Source organism: Anopheles funestus, chromosome 2RL (genome assembly GCF_943734845.2).
Source record: "Anopheles funestus chromosome 2RL, idAnoFuneDA-416_04, whole genome shotgun sequence".
In the NCBI taxonomy this organism is placed as follows: domain Eukaryota; kingdom Metazoa; phylum Arthropoda; class Insecta; order Diptera; family Culicidae; genus Anopheles; species Anopheles funestus.
The window spans coordinates 81,910,777-81,929,686 of NC_064598.1; the positions used below are offsets into that span (position 1 = coordinate 81,910,777).

The 18,910-nt window shown below is 43.5% G+C and overlaps 1 protein-coding gene across 19 annotated transcripts in view; it reads left to right on the plus strand.

Annotated features, from left to right (window-relative positions):
* Window positions 1-18,910, plus strand: part of LOC125762841 (aryl hydrocarbon receptor nuclear translocator homolog) — a 196,042-nt gene that overhangs the window by 88,741 nt on the left and 88,391 nt on the right. For all 19 annotated transcript variants that reach the window (XM_049425378.1, XM_049425379.1, XM_049425381.1 and 16 more), the window contains one exon: window positions 15,599-15,679. In XM_049425378.1, coding sequence (XP_049281335.1) covers window positions 15,599-15,679 — 81 coding nt within the window. The remainder of the gene's footprint in view (window positions 1-15,598; window positions 15,680-18,910) is intronic.

Genomic DNA, 18,910 nt, shown 5'->3' on the forward strand with positions numbered 1-18,910 from the left:
TTCTGGAGGACATGCCATTTGCACTACTGCAGGACGAGACGTGTGTATGATGAGGGTGAGTATTTTAGCCAAAAACAAAAAAAATACTTTACCGTCCGCAGTTCTGCCTAGAATCGCCTTCGTTTCGCTCGCACGCCCGCGACGGTACGTAAAGATTTATTAACTTAAATGGATCGTATAAATATTCGAACTACATCCATAGTCAGGCAGACGAACGCACACGGAAAGAAATGGTCTGTTCCACCAATATTTATGGAACTCTAGAACCTGTCATGTCGAGTACGTTTGTGCACATATCCGCAATCGATCCGCACCGAGCGGGAAGCAAACTCACAGAACCGGTAGACCGGTTCACAAATTCCTCATGCGTGTTATCCTATAGTCTTGCTAATGAAGAGTGGAACATATTTGCAGGGATTGTACACACATTCCTTTTGATCGAAGAATAGTCGCGTTTCCGCGCCGCGACGGTCGTGTCCTCGGCTACACAAACGACGGCAACCGTCGAAAGGCAACGTCGAGCGGTAGAAGACGCAAGAGTCTGCTCCAGAACGCACGGCTGCGTGCCAAGCAGCACAATAAGCCCCTAATGGAATAATAACTTCATGAAGTGTCTCAACGAGCGCGCGCGCTCGCTCGTCTCTGCTCGGTATCTCTCTAGAGAGGAGGGGTACCGGGTTGTATGCAAATTGCGACTGCATCCTCGCCATTATTGCAGCTGTTTCAGATTTGACACCGACGTCCACCCGCTGACGTCCTTCGCGTCATACCGTCGCACTTTCTGCCACTTACATACCACGCATTGGATTCAATTTCAAACAACACCGGGCGGAAGAAATGCCCCCAAGTGTTGACACATTGCGCACGGTTTGTGGTGGCACGCGAATCGACCACCGTCTACTTCACCGTACCGGGGACCGGGTGTGTTCACCCGAAAGTTCCGCGCTCAGTATCGAGGACATAGACCGGCTGAAGCACTCCTCTGTTTCCTATATCTCATTCACTCTGGTTTTTGCCGCCTTTTTGCCGTTCCTCTTGATCCGTTGTGGTAGATTGCGTGAAGTGACCGGCACGGCACGAATTCTATGTCAACACGTACGACATAATAGTACGACCATGCGGCCGACTCCCTCCGATTGGCGGCTCCCGGAGAATCATCCGCTCGTTTACCGCTTTTGCCCCAAAGGGTGGCAGTACCTGCTTCCCACGCACGCACAAAACAGTTCGCAGACAAACTGCCTGTACCTCCCGGTTCGATTCCGTGTGAAGCGGTTCCAAACCTACCCAAACCCCAGTTTCGGTTTGGGGCGATCTAGGATAGGAAAGTATGTTTACGATGTCCAAAGTTGTCATCGCCCGAACCAATGCCGCCCCGGACTCCCGGGCGAATCGGTTGGCGTGAATGCGAAAGTGCCTGTCTGTCCACCAAACACTAGGCCCGGGGAGTCACAAATCGTTCACTCTGAGGATGGCGTGCCAGTACAGCCAGTGAAGTACCGAAACCATGGTGAAGTACAGTTAATTTAGTATGTGCGCACGGTACTGCTACTTTTCACAACTATGGCATCCGCCGACCATGCCAGAATATTAACGAGACACACCGCGAATGGGCGGCACACAGGTTTCCAATGGGTGTATAACGTGTGTTAGTTTCTTTTGGAGAAAGTGGGTGCCCTTCGGTGTGCTGTGAGTGGCAGACGTACCGATTGGTTTACCGTCAGCAGCGTGAGCATTCTGACGGATCATTGACTTTGCTGTAAGATGTATAATTGACGACCGGAGGGAGACTTGTCCGAAATACTGAAAGACCTCAGTAGCTAAAGATATTGTATCTGTTGACTCTTTTCAACACAATTTTGGTGTTCCTTTATTGGAGATATGGAGATGTCTGTTGGTGGCAACAATCATAATATCCTTTCTCAATCAATCTTCACACACTATCTTGTGATCTCTTGTAGTATATCTTGAGGCTCTTTAGGAATCATTATATCTTAAGAACTTAAGTTCCTCTGGCCTAAAGCAAGTCTCTATTTCTTCTGACCATAACGATCTTTTAGGTTTTAAGGACTTACTTGAACCAAAACGAAGAGTTAAGGTACGATATATTAGACCGAAGACTGAGGTTCAAGAACATGAGATCGCTTTGAAAATTAATACTCTATTCCAAGTGAAAAGTGGAATATTTTTGTTAAGTAAGTGAATGTTATAGGTAACGAAGAAGGAACGGATCTCATCAGGATCCATTATTTCAATAAAATCCAACTTTGAATTAGGTGGTTTATATGTTATTCTTCTGAAGAAAAAACTTTTCGGTTGCATTTGCCTTTTATTTACCTTTTTTTTTAGTCTCTCGCACAACTCAGTGGTTCCTCAGTTGTTCTTGAACGCCGCCAGACAGTCTACCCTAAAACTGGTGACTACTATTCTGTGCCGGGGCCACAAACACCGACAGCGCTTCAGACGCAGGAATGATATCAAAGGAAAGCACTGCTGCGAAAGTGGTTGGAAAATAAAATCCAATAAAAATTAGCATAATTTTTCCAAATCCTTTTGTGTTTTGCCAGACGATAAGGCAAAAAAAAAGAGGAGAAAATAATGCCCGGCCGTATGGCATACCTCTTGGGACGAGGGATTAGGAATTGCGGCAAAAAGGCAGGAAGAAATAAAAAATTGATCCTATCGCCGTTCGTTTTACCTCTCGCACACGGGTTTTATTCTTTCGGTGCTTTATGACACTGTCGGGCGCTCTCGTAAGCATAAAATTCTTGCCGCACACACCAATCCTCGGTAGGTGCATCTTTCCTATCCTACGGGCGCATCGATCTGAAAGCATACACTCCGTAAACCTTTTCCCAAAGCACCTGGTTTCCCTGTTCCGGCGTTTCATAGCCCCGTCGGGTTCATTTAATTGTGGAGATTTCCAGCGGCAAATATGATTTATGATAACCCCTGACGGATGGATGGATGCCAGTTCCTCAAGATTTTTGGGTGGAGTTCGTTCATACCTGTGTGCACGAGTCGACCAGGGCTGCAGTTCGTTTTTAACCGTCTCGAGACACACCTTCTTTTCGCACCTTTGTCTCCGGGTCTGGTTGTAGCTGCTGCCGTTCGTCCGGACCGTGTCTGGAGCGGGTGTTTTCGATGTAGCTTTTGATTGCTATATGTCAACCCCCGGGTTGCTAGTGGCGGCAGGATGGCTACAAGAGCGTTATGGGGAATGTTGAGAAAACCCGTAAAAAAGGGGAAGTATGACAAAAAAAAAGCAGACCGACAAACTCGTAGCGGAACTTGTGGAACCTGGTGGTTGAGAAGATGACATCGTAGCATAAATCGCCCCGCAGTCTTACGATAGATGTGTGGAGGCAACTTATAGCCGTAGATGTTCAATGTGTGTGTCTCCTCTTTAGGATGCTTTGCAAGGTGATGGAAAATAAAGCGAAAGATAAAAAATGTACTAACACCCTTTCCTGGGTCCTGGGTGACGTTGTTCCAGGTGGAGATTTATTATATGGTGCTTTAAATTGTGCGATACACATAATTCTCCTGGCTGGGGTCTGCTACCCTGCATGTTAGCCTCTGTCTTTCGTTAGCGTTTTCGTTGTTTTCTTGTGTTTTTTTTTACCACTATGTTGTTTCGCGTGCTCAGCATCCTTACCATTGCCATAGACAATTGTTCCACTAGAGTGTTGTACTAGATAGCTTGAACACGCTATTTTTTCGCTTCCTCATGCTATTCAGCATCCTTCAGTGTGGAATACGAAAACGTTTGTGGAAAATGTTCATTACCTTATTGGTAAGCGAACATGCTACGCGGCTTTTGGTGCTGTACGTTATTCGAAAAAAAAGGAAAAGCATTTTCCATACTGAAGTATGAACCATCTGATAGTGATTTGGAGACTTCTTTCACACCCGCGAGGTTTGAAGACAAAAGTGTCAAAGCTTAGACTACGCTAACGTATTTATGGTTTTACATACCCCACACTGTTTGCGTGTGGTGTTATGCTATCTTTTGCGGGAAATGAGGGAAGGTGCATTTATAACACCGAGACACAAATGCTGTGTTTTAGCAGTGTTCGGGTGCATCTTAAACGGCGTGGCTGGGATTTTACTTGATATTATTCATCGTGTTTGGGAGAGTTTTTTGTTGTTGTTGTACTATACTCCCAACCAAAACCCCGTTACATCCGAAGGTGTGGGTATCGACATGGACGAAAGCTCCCCAGATACCCTCAATAGCACTTGAGAAGCAAAAGGACTCTGCACATGTATCTAGACAACGAGTGTGCAACGAGAAAGATGCACAAGAAACGTACATGCAGCATTTTTCTCGGTCGTTTCTGTGTTTGCAAGGTTTTTTTTGTCGATTTTTTTACCCCGTGTTTTCTTTTTGCCCTCTCCAGTAGCCAAACCGGGAGCTGCTTTAGATTTGTCGAGGCCCTCACATACGCGTACGATACTGGATATGTGGAAAAAATGGCGTTTTTTTTCCTCCTATTCGCTTCGTTACCAGCGTTCTTGTGTTTTTTGCTTCGTTCGAACAAAACCAAAAACAAAAAAATGTATGCATACACGTAACCGTAAAGCAGCTACATCAGCATCGACACAAGAACGATCATCGGAATCATCATCATCCATACACAGCACAGTGATGGTTATGTTTTGTTGCACTACATGATTATCTCATACCTTTAGGGATTCTGCAGAAATGGTTAAAGGTGAAGGATTATGGGAACCAAAGCTAGGGACGGGGTGCAAATGTTCATCGCTGTATCAACACAGTTCTCGCACATTGCCCAGCACAAAAGCCTGGAAGCCTGGACCGGCCGAACAGGGAACAGCATATGTAAATTAGCATTATTATTTCTGGCTTCGGTTGCTCCGGCATCAATTTATATTGTTATGTTTTTTTCCTACTATCGTGTGATCTTCATCGAGCCATTTGTACTTGTTGTACACGTATAAGGAAGCGCTACCTTTTCTTTCGCTTTTCGATAGTGGCTTTGTGAAGAATGGGTATAAAATTTCTAATTCTACCATTGAAATATAATTTATTTGTGTGCTGATAGCTTCATCTTACGGAATACTGATGAACTGGAATGGGGGGGGGAGGTTAACAAAACGTGGAGACCGAATTTTCTTTGATCGTTACATTGTTCATGCAATTCGTCTCAATTTGTGCAAATTTGTGTGTGACGTAGTAAAAATAACAAACGTCCATTGTCTGCGATACATAAATAAATATTGATTACCATGTTGTACGACAAACATTTATGGTGTGTCTCGTTCTATATTTACAGACAGATACAATTTTATGTAGAAATATTGCTGTAAAAGGTTGTTTAGTATCCTACAAAAAGAGATTTACAAAATGATTTATTCGAAAAAAAATTCTTTGAAGAAAAATGTATTATTTTTGATATAGTTTGTGATAAAGAGTCATGTAAATTAAATAAAGCCCCATTTATTTCAAATTTACTTAATTATCAAAATGTGCAAAAACAAGTTAATCGTCTCATGGAATGGAAAATTATTTATGCAAAAAGGAAATTAGCCGTAAAAAGTTCCTCCGGTTTCAAATTCCAACGCTCCAGTGTTTCACTTGTTGTTGACATTACCATTTAGTAGCGTTTGCAAACTGTTCGATCATGTCACACCAAATACCGGACGGCGCGATACGGGTCTGTATTATCCGGCGCGAACTAGTATATCCTGTGTGTATTATTAATGAGTCCTCAATCGAAGCTATTATCACGTCCATCGGATTTAGCCGTGCGGTCGATTGGAACTCCGGGTCCCGTGTGCCCAAGCTACCCAGATATTGAACCATGTGCGTTCCGAAGGGGGAAGACCAACCCTTCACACAGTACGGAAAATACGGCCGGTCTGTTTGTACAGCGAGAAACGATGGGTCCCGAAGAAGCGAAACGCATTTTCCGCCTAGCGATGGCCGCTAAACGTTAAAACCTTTTGTGCAGACATTTTTCACCTCGTCCACGTTGGACATTTCTTCATTTCGTCACAACGAACATGAAAGGTCGGTCACGATGTGTCTCGAACGTTTTGATACCGATTGGGGGTAGAGAAAGTAAATTTTGCCCATCTCCTCCGTCCCCGTGTCCGTTCTAGTCTCTGTCTGAGCTGTCCGTCCGGAACGGTGTGACGGTGGTACCGTCCATCTAGGTGTGTGTCATAACTAATAAATAAATCATTGCACATGCACCAGAATGACAATCCCACCCCTTTTATTACCGTTGTGCAGCAGCAGGTTAACTCGGTCACGAGCAGCACCGGGGATTCGTTTGCAAGAAAATGCAACAACACCCACCTTGGGGGCCATCGAAGCGTATCATACATGCCCGCCCGGGCATCGGGTGTTTTGAGTCCGGGAAAGAGTGCGTTCTGCAATGGTACCCATTTGACCGGTATCGAGTCAGTCATCGGGTCTCGTCGAATGTGTGTATGCCTCCATTAGATCATGTGTCATCGGTTGTTCTACCTTTGTTGACCGGCCTAGCAGCACGACCGTGTCAGTGTCGACAGTCGACCGTCAACATTGCTTTTGGGGGCGATGAAAATACCGTCCACTGTGCAGTTCTACCGGAAAAACGGGGTGAAACCCGGCGGAAAAACAACATGCAGGGATGGGGATGTATTATTGTCCAATGCTAACACTTCAACTCCGTACTCCGGAGTCTTTCCCCCGGGTGAGTAAAGCTCAGCTCATATAATAATCATAATAAACAAGATATGCAAACAATTACTGTGTTCGTTGCTTCGTTGCACAAGAAGGGACAGCAGCCAGCATGTTACCCCTCTTTAGTACGATGGACGCCAATGAAGGTGTCTGTTGAAAGTGATCAACTATTTAGGGCTCTCACTTCCACTCGTAAAGCGGTTCCCGGGACATGCACGTGTTTCATTGTGTCTACCTATATCGGGAAAGCGATAAAATGTTTGTTTTAGACTTTAGAACACCTCATCGATGTTGGAGAAATCGGTCCCGGAATGGGATTTTAGGTGTGGACTCATTATTTGTAATATGGATTGGATTTCATTTGGATTGTCGCTCTGATGTCTCGATTATTGCTCGATGATACTGTCACGAATTCAAACTCGAACTCTCATAGTGATGCTATTTTTGTTATGAAAATATATTTTCTTAACGCTTTATCCACTCATACCTGTAGACACATTAGGAAGATCTTAACGATTTTTGCATCTTTGTTCAAATGTACCCAGAGCTTCAGTGACGACGGCAAAACGTTGCACGATAATTGTTTTCCCGTCCGGAGAGACCACAGACGCTCACCATGCCTGTGAGGTTTTTCTGTCTGTTTCTCTTATTTCGATTTCCGTCGATTCGTTACGCCCGGTAATGATTCCATAAGGTTCCCCGGTTTTTTTTGCCATTTGTTCCGACGGTGCCTTTTCCCACCATTCCACCATGTACTAACGACTCATCGGCACTGTTTTTGGTATTATTATTTTTGTTTTTCACCAAATGCCGCGTTTTTTTTTCTCATCATCATTTTGACCTTTTCCTTTTGTGCCCACGGATAGCAAATTTTTGTGCGCGAGAAAAATGTCCGTCTGCATCGAAGGAAACGCTCTCATTAAAGCCCTTTATAAATGCTGACGAAAAAAAATACATTTCGCGCCATTATGAAGCTAATTTTGTTGAATTTCCAGTGTATGTGGATTTTTTTTTTATGATTTACAAACTTAATAAAGTGATTGCAAAATCTGTAAACAGTTTAATTTGATGAGTCACTATCGATAGATTTTGTTTTGAAAATAAGTAATTACAATATAAATGTTTCTTTTTTTATTAATTCTTGTCGATATTCAACTCTAGCCGCGCATACCTCGCCGCTATTAGACATCAGGAAGGTAGAATAAAGCTCTCACAGCGTCAAACCGCTCGTGCTGATTACATGTATGCAATATTAATAATAATTATTACGATGAAATTATTCCGCACCATTATTTTGCCATCAGTTGTGCTCGTGGTTCGCGACGATGGCGGGAAAAAATCATGATCGTCAATGGGTGTCGATTTCGATTGTATTTTTTCGCCCTCCCCACGTTCCGATATTTGCCACTTTTCCTGCCCAACATTGCCGCTGTGTTGTTTTGATGTTTCGATTTGCGAAATGAACAGAAACACACACAAAACGTACGAGCAGAAACAGAAGAGCGAAGGTCATTCATATCATAAATGAACATTATGATCTTGGAGCTCTCGGGACGTTGGTGAATCATTATCGACAGGGGCACCTAGCGTTACCACATCTTTCCGGCACAAGGCTGAAGTGTTCAGGTTTGCGGAGTGTCTTGATAAAGGAAATAAAACGCAAGCACAATACGAAAAAAACGGTACACAGCTATTGCCGATTTCTTCCCTATCGCCGTGTTCGCATTGGAATTAGGCTCATGATGATGATGATTGTCATTCCAATTCCCAGCCACCACCGTCCGCAGATGATCGTTTTCGCGCACAGTTCCACCACCGAGCAGATTGCATCGATTATGCATTTACAAAAATTGCACAAAATTACAAATTACGAACGATGCAGCATGGTTGCGGCTGGGGGTTGAGAAGCAGCGCATCGAGGGAAGCTGCCTGGATGTCCAAACTGGATGGACGGAAAATACGAAGCGGAAAACAAAACCCTTCAAGAATCGAGCCTCGGCAATGACAGAGTCTACACATGGTGCGCGGTTTCGCGGTCAGCGATAGGCTTCAACTGCACTGGCCAGCGTTTTTGCATCAATCTGGGCAAAGTGGTCTTACAGTGTGGTGTACCATGGTCCCGTTGTACGGGGTGCGGACTCGGCCAAACCGCAACATGGCGTAATGATAATAAATTTCTACCAAATGCGAATAATAAACCAATTTGTGATTTGTTAACGGTAATTTCATTACAAATGAAACTGACGCATTTACTGTAATTTTTTTTCCATTGCACCGGGTATACGTGTTTAAGCTGACAATCTTGCATTTGAGGAAAGCTTGTGTAATTTATATTTGACTCAGTTTAAACTTAATTTGTTTTATGTAGCATTTGAAATAAATTATTTTTTAAAATATAGCAAAAATGGAAGCATCTTTTTTTCTTTCGACGAAACAACAAGTTTTTCCCAAAGTTTTTGGCAAAAAAAGATATCCATCAGATCTTGGTAACTATCTTCTTCTAACCCCGATACATTTGCTACACGCGAACTTTGTACCCAAAAGTGCCTGTGTTTGAAGCACTCAATCGGAACATCAGTGTATTGGACACTTTGGACACATTTAAGACCCAGGGTATTAGACAGTTCGCGAATTTACCGAAGTGTTTACGATCGAAACGGATAAAAACTTGCAAGCTTGTAAATGTATAAGGGGCCCGAAGATATTTCCGAACCACTCGGAACGATATTTTGGGTCCGACGGGGTCTTCTCGAATGGAACGCACTCGGCCAGAACGTGTTTGACCTCATTGTTTCGGATGACAAATGAGAACGTGCCTGTCATCGGCAGTTGTTTTGGGTTGAGATTTTTTTGTTGTTTGTTGGAATTGTTTGTAGCAACAAAAAATTGCTCTCTAAATCTTGACCACTTCCCCAGTTGTGGATATCGTCGTTACGAAATGGAGTGTGTTTTTTTTCTTCTTTTTTTTGGTTTTGTTTGACAACTTTGTGGAGATCTCTGCTTTTGTATATGATTGAAGAGACGGCGACGGAATGCATTGTTATACTTAGATAGTATAAATAACAACATTCAATCACTATTCCTGCTGTCAGATGGATTTGATGCAGTTTGAAGAATCATCATTCATCCAGGACGACACGCTCGATTAACTCTCAAATTTCTTCAATAGTTAGCAATAGCAATATCTCAATGAAATCCAGAACTGCAACCCGTGCAGGTATAATGATCTATTAATACTGATCGTCTATTGATTTCAATACAATTCGAATAACTCCTAAAATAAGTCATCCAGGATCACGGAAGTAAAGATCCACCATTGTACATATTCTTCCACATCTGATGGTTGACTAATTCTCCATTCACCTGCGAATGGCAACATGGTCCAATCGGACCATAGTACAAATATTTCTCGAAAGCGCGTAATTCACAACCTTCGCCGGGAGTGAACATTTGGCCTCTGTTGGGAAATTGCTGCCGTAAAAGCAATGACCAGCCAATACCAACTTGAGGCGTTCCGTGGTTACGGTGTGATGTGTGGCGGAGACTCATTGCGAATTCAGGACTCGATCTCTGATGCTGATGCCACACTACCATCAAACACCGGAAAGATGCATCGTACTGGGGTGAGCGATCGTTGGTCGGCAAATCGTCCTTTGAATTACCGGCTGCAACAAAATGTTTCACCATTGTGAGTGGAGTGAAGAATGAAATAAAAAACAATACAACAACGAGCCACAGCAGGGTAAAGAAAAAACCTCAGATAGGTGGCATTCGGTGATTCGATAATAAAACATCGACACACATAGATATGCAATTTTAAATCGGGGTTGCAATGTGAGTGCGTTCAAGATGCACCATCCAACATGAAAAGTGACCGAGACGGAGGACGGTGAAATATTAAACACGAAACATAATTACCACCACGCCTCAAAAATCTCCTTTTCATTTATCCCTGTCGACCTCCGGGACCAGTTGTCATTTGGCCTGGTGGAATGTGAAAGTATCATTCCGGCATCCACGTTAATGGATGACCTCCCGATGTTGTGTGTGCGTGATCGATTTTTGCTGCTGGCTGGAGTCCCCCCCGGACCCGGTACGCTACTCGGCAGCATGCTTCGGGCGGTGCTTTATGCGTCCCGTTGCCCAAAAACCGTGTGGCGTTCTGCTGCCTGGACGATCGTGTTCCGACTGTTCGATGGGTTGTAATTGCGTAATCGTCGTGCCCATCATCATCAAACCGTGTTTGCGGCGTTTTTAAAAAACAACGGCGGTACGGTGAAAATTTGGAATGTTTCATACACCGATTGCAACCGGGCAGAGATCGAGAAACGTAAAGCAATGTCAATTAGGTAAAGTGGTGTGTTTAATTTTACAATGTTTGTGGAAGAATTTGTTCCACGGTAGAATATTAACTCGGTGCGCAGGCGAGCTGAAATCTATACCGTTTTTTCCGTTAAGTATACCAGAATCCCAGAAACCGTAGAATTGAAGAAGCAAAACATTTTCCTTCATAACTAATATGTAATATTGCACAATAAAAGGCGAAATTTACCATTCCGTCATCAACCACCAATTAGCGCTATTTGACGTCATATTCTTGACGTATTATCGATAAAAACCCATGATGGCATCGTTGTCGTGTTCTCGATTCGATGCCAATTCTACAAATCAGTAATCCGTAAAGCTCACTTTCAAACGATCATCATGCACAGAACGATTTAATTGATCGTAATTAATTCGTGCGTCACTCATTGTATCGCTTTCGTCAACGAGATAGATACGCCATCATTTGACGATTCCCTTTTTCGTCATTGAACTTCATTTGAGTGGATGAATACGATCCGACGCCAAGTTGTAGTTTTGTGACTGTTTCTACACTCACTAGCGATACAAGTACTGAATTATATCTCACACAACCAATACGATAAAAAGATGCACCATTTGCCTCCAACGGCCGTTTTTGCTGCGAAGAAAAGGGCGTACAGGTTACTGTAATTGAATAATTTAAATTAAATAATGAACGGTGTCTCGGTTGCGGTTTTCACTTCGTTCTGGGCCAACGGTTGTCGTCTTTACACACACCAAAAAAAACGAGAGAGACACCACTTCGTTTCAATTGTGTTTGGGTTCAATTGCAAAATTCAAGTACCGCGACTAATACAATGGTGTGGTCGCGTCACCCTATTTTTTCATGAACCAGAAACCTTTTCGTTCGTTGGCGCACAAACACCTCGGCGGTACTGCCGCCGTCAGCAATTAATTGGTTAATTGCAAGGAAAACCGTAACGCCGGTAGAAAAAAACGGAAAAACCAAATTTAACCTTGAAGCAGCTTTTTCCGGTCACCATTTTATTCGGGGTGAAAACGGTTCCGAGAAGTCTCGAAAGCACCCAAAAAACAAAAAGGGAAAAGCTTCTCACCCAAGAGAAGGTTTGCCATTTCAGGGCCAACGCTCAATCACTCGAGTTGCTGCCCCCCCCTTGCTGAAGGTGAACGGTTTTGTACGGGAGAGTGAAATTTTTGGACATTTTAATTAACGGTCTTATTGAAATTACACTCCAATAGTGCGAAAGAGGTTCAAGGTTTGAAGAGACCTATTGATCAGTGATAAGAAAAAAGGGGAACTTGTGGTAGTCATCTACCATGTACCGACCCAAGGGGTTAAAAGCCTGAAACCTGGCAGAGCAGCAGTCGTATTGCTTAGGGCCAAACATTAATTAGTAGAACCCCATTCGCACTCGAGTGCGCTCGGCACACGGCACTTACCTTCCTTGTGTTTTTTTTGGGCAACTCTGTTCATTCATCATCGATTCAATTACTCGCAAATTGCCCGCGAACCCTTCTGGGACCCCTGCTCCCAGGGCGAGTGCCTCGCACGTTCTATTATGGTAACCGCGTACATTAGTTCCATCGATTAGTTTTTTGCTGTCCGAGAAGTCTTTGCCTTCGGAAGTGAATCGGAATCATCGAGTTGGAACGTTGTTCTGCTTCATTTAACCTGTCAATAGAATTTTTGAAATATTTCTTTCGATGATTTTACTTTTTCTTTGTTGGTATTTAAGTCTTTGAGTCATGATAAACATGAAAAAGGGATTTACGCTTGACAGAAAGTGAAATTTAATAACCTCTTAAGTAAGTGCTTGTATTACCTCAGGAATTTTAAAGCTTAATAAAAGAAAGAGTTCTCCTCAATATAACGTATCTTAACACCGAGCTAACAGATGGATCGTTTTACTGTTCTTCTTCAAAAACCAAGCACAATAATGATCTAAAATTGACCCACCGTAGAACCTGTCCCAGACTAGGAACGGCCCATCTTCAAGACCAGCTGTAATTAATTGAAATTGCGCCTCTGCCACAGCATGTCTGACGCACGTCGTCGTACGGCATAACACTCAGCTGTCGCACGCGTGTATTGTGTCTCAGATCCCCTCACGCTTAGAGCATTGGACGAAGGACCCGAGAAATGACGTTGGGTACTGTCCATTTGGGTCAAGAGCTAAACATAATCGATGCAATTTGCTATGCTTTTTACGCACGCCTGTTTTTTTTTCTTTCTTCAGGAAACGTTCATATTGCATGTCCTCTTCCATATGGTCATCGTTGCAAACCGTAACCCAAACCGAACCAGAAAAGGTAGAACGAATCAGTTTGTCGTTTTATGTCGAAATTGAAATGTAAGCTCCACCAGTGTACCGTATCAACCAAATGTCCTCTCGCTTTCTGGTACATTCCTGATACTGGAATATATTTCTTTTATCGCATCTATGGCACATCATAATTTATCTACCCCTATCCAAGTTTGTTGTGGAGCACAATGCTTTAACTCACTGCTCACTGTCCGTTTCAGCAAAAAAAAAAAAACAAAAAAAGCAAACTCCTGTCTCGTAAAAGTTAAACGCGGTCATAATGTCAGAATATCCTTAAAAGTCCATAAAAAAACGGCACGCTTGTCCTAAAACCCAAAAATGTGACGCACCACGCCGTGTAAAGAAATTGGCGACTCCTTAGGAGAAATGATTAATTGCTTCTTGCGCTAGCGTACTGTCATCATTAATTCAGTTTGTTTTGTGTTTATGTTTGCGGCTGTTCGTTTTTTTTTGCTGTTGTTTTGTTTTCTACTATCTCCCTTACTCCTTTTCCTTTTAGTTTATCGGGAAAATTTGTTCATTATGCGCTTCTCACCGTTCCGGTCTGTAAGCATCCAAAAGAAGGGTTTTTTTGCGCTTGGTGCTATTACTTTTTCTTTTCCCACCAGCGTTCCCTGCGGCATCCGTCTACCCTGTCCGAGGATACGCGACACGTTTCCTTTCGTTTCGAGCAGGAACTGGTTGCGACCGATGGTTGCTTGGTTGTATTTTTTTCCGACTTCCCAGTGGCGCATTTTTGCTCATTAAATTAGCACATTTATTTCTTTCGTCTCGCCGCAAAGCGCATAACTGCTGACGCTAAACCACACCGCGAGTCCGCGGGCGAAAGGATCTGGCCGGCGTGGTGGTCACCCCTTTGGTCGGCCGGTAGTGTGATGTCGCTTTGCGTAAAGTTTCCCGTCCCGTACGCGTATCCGTTACGCCAAGGATGCAATCGGCCTGGTTTGTCGAGTCGTTGCCACCTTTTTAAAAATTGAGCGAAGGCTGCTGCTTGCCTCGGTTTCGCTTTATACCGTACCATCTCTGTACGGGATGGGGATCGCGAATTTTCATAATTAATACAATGTGCCCCGTACGATGTGCCCTAATAAGCACTGTCGTCTTGGTATCCGGCGTACTTGCATTGCGTCGGCACAAAACGAAACACACGGTGGAAGTGGCGGATGGAGGGATACTGGCAGCAGCGACCACCATATCCGGAAGATTCCCTTTTTTGGGAACTGCAACAAGCGGGACTCAGGGGTTTTTGGCGCCGGGTCCGGACGCACAGATTTACCAGCACAGGCGGCGTCGGAAGCTTCTGTAAGATGTTACCATTCCATCTCGTTGTCTGGCTTTAATTGTCTAGTCTCACTGTAATGTATTCTAATGCAAGTTTAATTTATCGTGAAAATTCTAACATCATGCTGTAGACGATGTGATGCGCAGGAAAGCATAATCCTTTTGTGCATGGTTCAAGCAATAATACATCTTCTGAAGCCAACAGCGTCCATGCATCCAATTCACCTGCTTAACTAGTCAATCATCATTGCGACACATAGCTTGGGTGCTCCACACGGGTAATTGTGTGTGACCGTGACCGTCAGGAAATCGGCAGTCCTACAAGTGTACGCTTGTTGGCATGTCTAGACCAATCGTCGTCCATCGCCATCATCGGTTGGGGCAAACCTTGGTGTGCTTTCAGTTGTATGCTTTCTGCTCGCACCGGGGTACACTTGTCTACGCTTCGTTGACGGCTACCGATCGCTACAACAAGGGATACAACAAGGGATACAACAAGCTAAAGCAAAAAAAATGGCCAGAGGCATCATAATTTCTAGTGTCGCGTGCCGTCATCAGTTTCAGCCACCCTTTGGGTAAAGTCCTTATGAAATGGTACACGTGCTTCTTGTATTTACTGCCTTCTAGGCATATTTTGATGCTCGTTGGAGTAAAAGGCTGAAGTAATGATCTAAAGCTCTTTCCATGTTGGTGTAGTATTCTTGATTTGGGACTCCTTTATTGGAAAGTATCCTCCGAATATCTTGAATATCTTCTCCGATTATCCTCCGAATATCGTCAATATCTTCTCCGAATATCCTCCGAATATCTTCAATATGTTCTCCGAATATCGTCAAAAAATTCTCCGAATATCCTCCGAATGTCTTTAATAACTACAATATTAATCAATAATTTTTAATAGTGAAATATCTTCTCAATTCTTCAATTATGTTTTAACAGCTTTTTTAAATGTTTCTTTCCTTTTCTTTTTCAGGTCTGATGAGGATACATCCAGTGGTAACAAATACAACAGAATGGACGAAGACAACGTGCAGGACAAGGAGCGCTTCGCCAGGTTCGTGGATAATAATTTCCCTTAATATTTGTCAATTTATCTGCAACAAATCTTTATCGTCTCAAATGAAATCCACATTTTCCATATCCAATATTCAACAAAAATCACCAATAATGTCCTGTCCTGTAAACGAGCAACGGTTGCAACAAATTGCATGTATCGAGAGTAGAGAGACAGCAATTCGCCAATTTCCCATCTGTACGTTGGCATATTTTCACTGCCGAAATTCTCTATCCAAGCGGAACGATGCAATGATCGTACCGGTGTAGTTAAATCTTTTGCGAGTTTGTTTTTCCATTGCTGAAAAGCATTGACTTACCCGCCCGGTACCCACCTCCCCGCTAACGGGAACACAACAAATCGGTGCTCGGAACGTCGTAAAACCGGTCATTAAAATCACCTTTTTGTGCATCAGGATTTCGTGTGGCGGTATGTTTTTTTTCTTCTCCTCTCTCCCCGTGTTTGACTTCCATTTATTTTCTTTTTACGCTCTACCAATCCATTTATTTACCCCCGTGTTCACCTTTTTCATACGTTGTATCAATGTTTTTTCTTTCTTTCTTTTTGCGAAGATCATTAAATTTCCAATAAATCGCACATAATAATACCCAATCATTTCGCTGCCATCCATTGGTACGTTCCACGGGCGACTTCTTCACCAGAATGCACTTTTCCGATGCTTTCGGGGTCGAAATATCCAAACGGATGGGACACAAACCGTTGGAATGTTTTTTTTTTCCACCACCATCTACCGTGTTCGTGGTTACCCCACCGGTTTTGTCGCGCGATTCCACTAATGATTATAACGACCTTTGTGTGCGATCATTATGTGTGCTTACCAATGTGCACCCTCACACTATACCAAACCGCCGGACTACGGTGACGGAACCCATCTCGTCCTGTGCTACCGTCCCGAACAGTTGGTGTGCCGTTGACATTACCGACGGAATGCACTTTATGGTTTGCGCGTTTGTCTTTTCGCGCGCTCATCAAGCAGAGATGGAACACCGGGATGGAAAACAGGGACGGTAGAGAAGAGAAGACGAAGGAGAAAAAATCTGTCAAAAAATAAACACGTTGACCCATAAGTAACATGACAGGGAACCGCAAAATTACATCGAATAGAATGAAGCAAAACATAACACACGATCCACCAAATGCTCTTTCTTTCCCCATCCGCCAAAGAGTTATGCGATGCAGAAAATTGCAGTTATCTCAAAGAAACACAACTTCGCAAAAAAGGGTTAGCAAAGGGCCTGTTGGCATCTGGAGGAAAATTAAAACCGATCAAAAAGCATCCGATGTGACGGATACCGACGGTGGAGACATCATTGCCCATTGCCTGGCTTAAGCAAAATCGTACCAATAGTCATCGAAAGGGCAACGTTGGGGCTGAAGAAAATGAGAAAAAGTGACACCGCAAAAAACCCGATCGGTGACCGGCGTTTGCAATAAGTGTCCGTGTCCGTTTTGATTTTATTTCTCAATAATGTTTACATTTGTTCTTATGTTGGGGTCGATTTTTTTTTTGGTTGTGTGAGCAAGTGAGTTCTCCGCAACTTTCCCTGCACATCAAGTTGCCATCGGTGGGTTCGCTTTAAAACGTACCACAGAACAACCCCGTCGGGAATTGCGACGGAGCATCATCTCCTCACAAAACATAATGTCAATCTCGCAGTTGTTTTTTTTGTTTTATTTGAGATGGTTCGCTCTTCTGCCATTTCTTCTGCCACTGTAGTTGGTATTGATTGGAATCGGTTAAGAAATTGATAGCGAACAAAGAACAAGACAGAAAACGAACGAAACAGAACGCATCGGAAAATGGCATTTAATTTAAAATCAATCAATAAACGATAAACGGCAAGCATTAACTACATGTTGTGCTGTCCAACAGTTGCAGTTGTAGTATTGCCGTAAACGAAGCATAGAGTAAAAAGGAAATGATTGCAGGTACCAATAATAAAAAATCAAATTCACGTTTGAATGACAAACAACATACCAACGGTGTCGAAATGATTTGCTATCGATAGTTTACACATTTCACCACAATAAACGTGTCTTGGTATTTGATAAAGTTTCCTGTTTTGTTTTGTTTTTTCTTTAACTGAATTGTAAATATTAGAGTTAGAAAACAATGGCATCTCTGCTGGTCACGAATAATCTTCGGCACAACCAGGACCGATGTTCGAAACGTTGCTCATTAAATGCTCGGTACGTATCGGTTCAAACCGCGTGTCAGCGGCACGTTCTGTTTGTCGGTCACGAGTGGTTTTTCATTCATTTGCAATTTTCATTCATCGACCAGAGGAGCCAAAAACGCTGCAGCTCCAAACGGCTTTTAAAAGGCAAGAAACGGAATATCGAACACGGTGTTGTGTGTTCACATCTTAATTTCAATTTCCTTCGTCACGTGAGAGTGTGAGGTAAAAATTACCGATTTTTAGAGTAAAGTGAGGAACACAGTTCAACAAAAAAAAAAAAAAAAACACGCCAATACTCATCCACAAACCATCACCTTCCACAACAAACGAAATCTTTGATGTGTATGGGCGCCAGAAACTTCCTTCTCCTGACGATGACGACGAACGCCGCCAATTCATTGATCGTCTGGAAAGACCACTTACCCACCATGTCCCCCAAAACCCCATCAGTGGTCACGTGCGGATGGTCGATTTATTTGAATTCACGATCGGTTCACCGGCGAACCTCTTAGAAGGAGTTTTTTTTTGGGTCCAGTTCACCTCCTTCGGATTTTTGGAAAGGAAAAACGGAAAAAGAAAAGCACCCCACGATTGCAACGGGGTACGCGTGCCGCGTCGGTCAGGAATCAATTGCAATCACATCATCATCTTTGCCATCCGTACCCGGGAAGGTTCGTCGTCTTTTACGGTGCGCTGGTCAGGATACGAGAGGAGTAGGTTTCCGTGGAAATAACATGGGAAGGCACCCAACCAAAGGATAGTTGCCCCACATTACGTGGGACAGTGGCGCACAGGGGTCGGTCCGCATCGTGCGTGCCATACCTTTTGCGTGACTCTAGCAGGTTACGCGCTTTAACTTTACAAAATCACGAACCAACCAGCACACGCTCACGCGCACCCGGGATGAATTGCTGCTGTACCCAGCAGCTACCGTTGCCGTCACCGACCTGGGCAATTGTAACTGTTGCGGTTTTGCTGGTGGGGTGTGAACATTTAACTGCCGCCTAAAACTGTCATGCGAACGGAACTT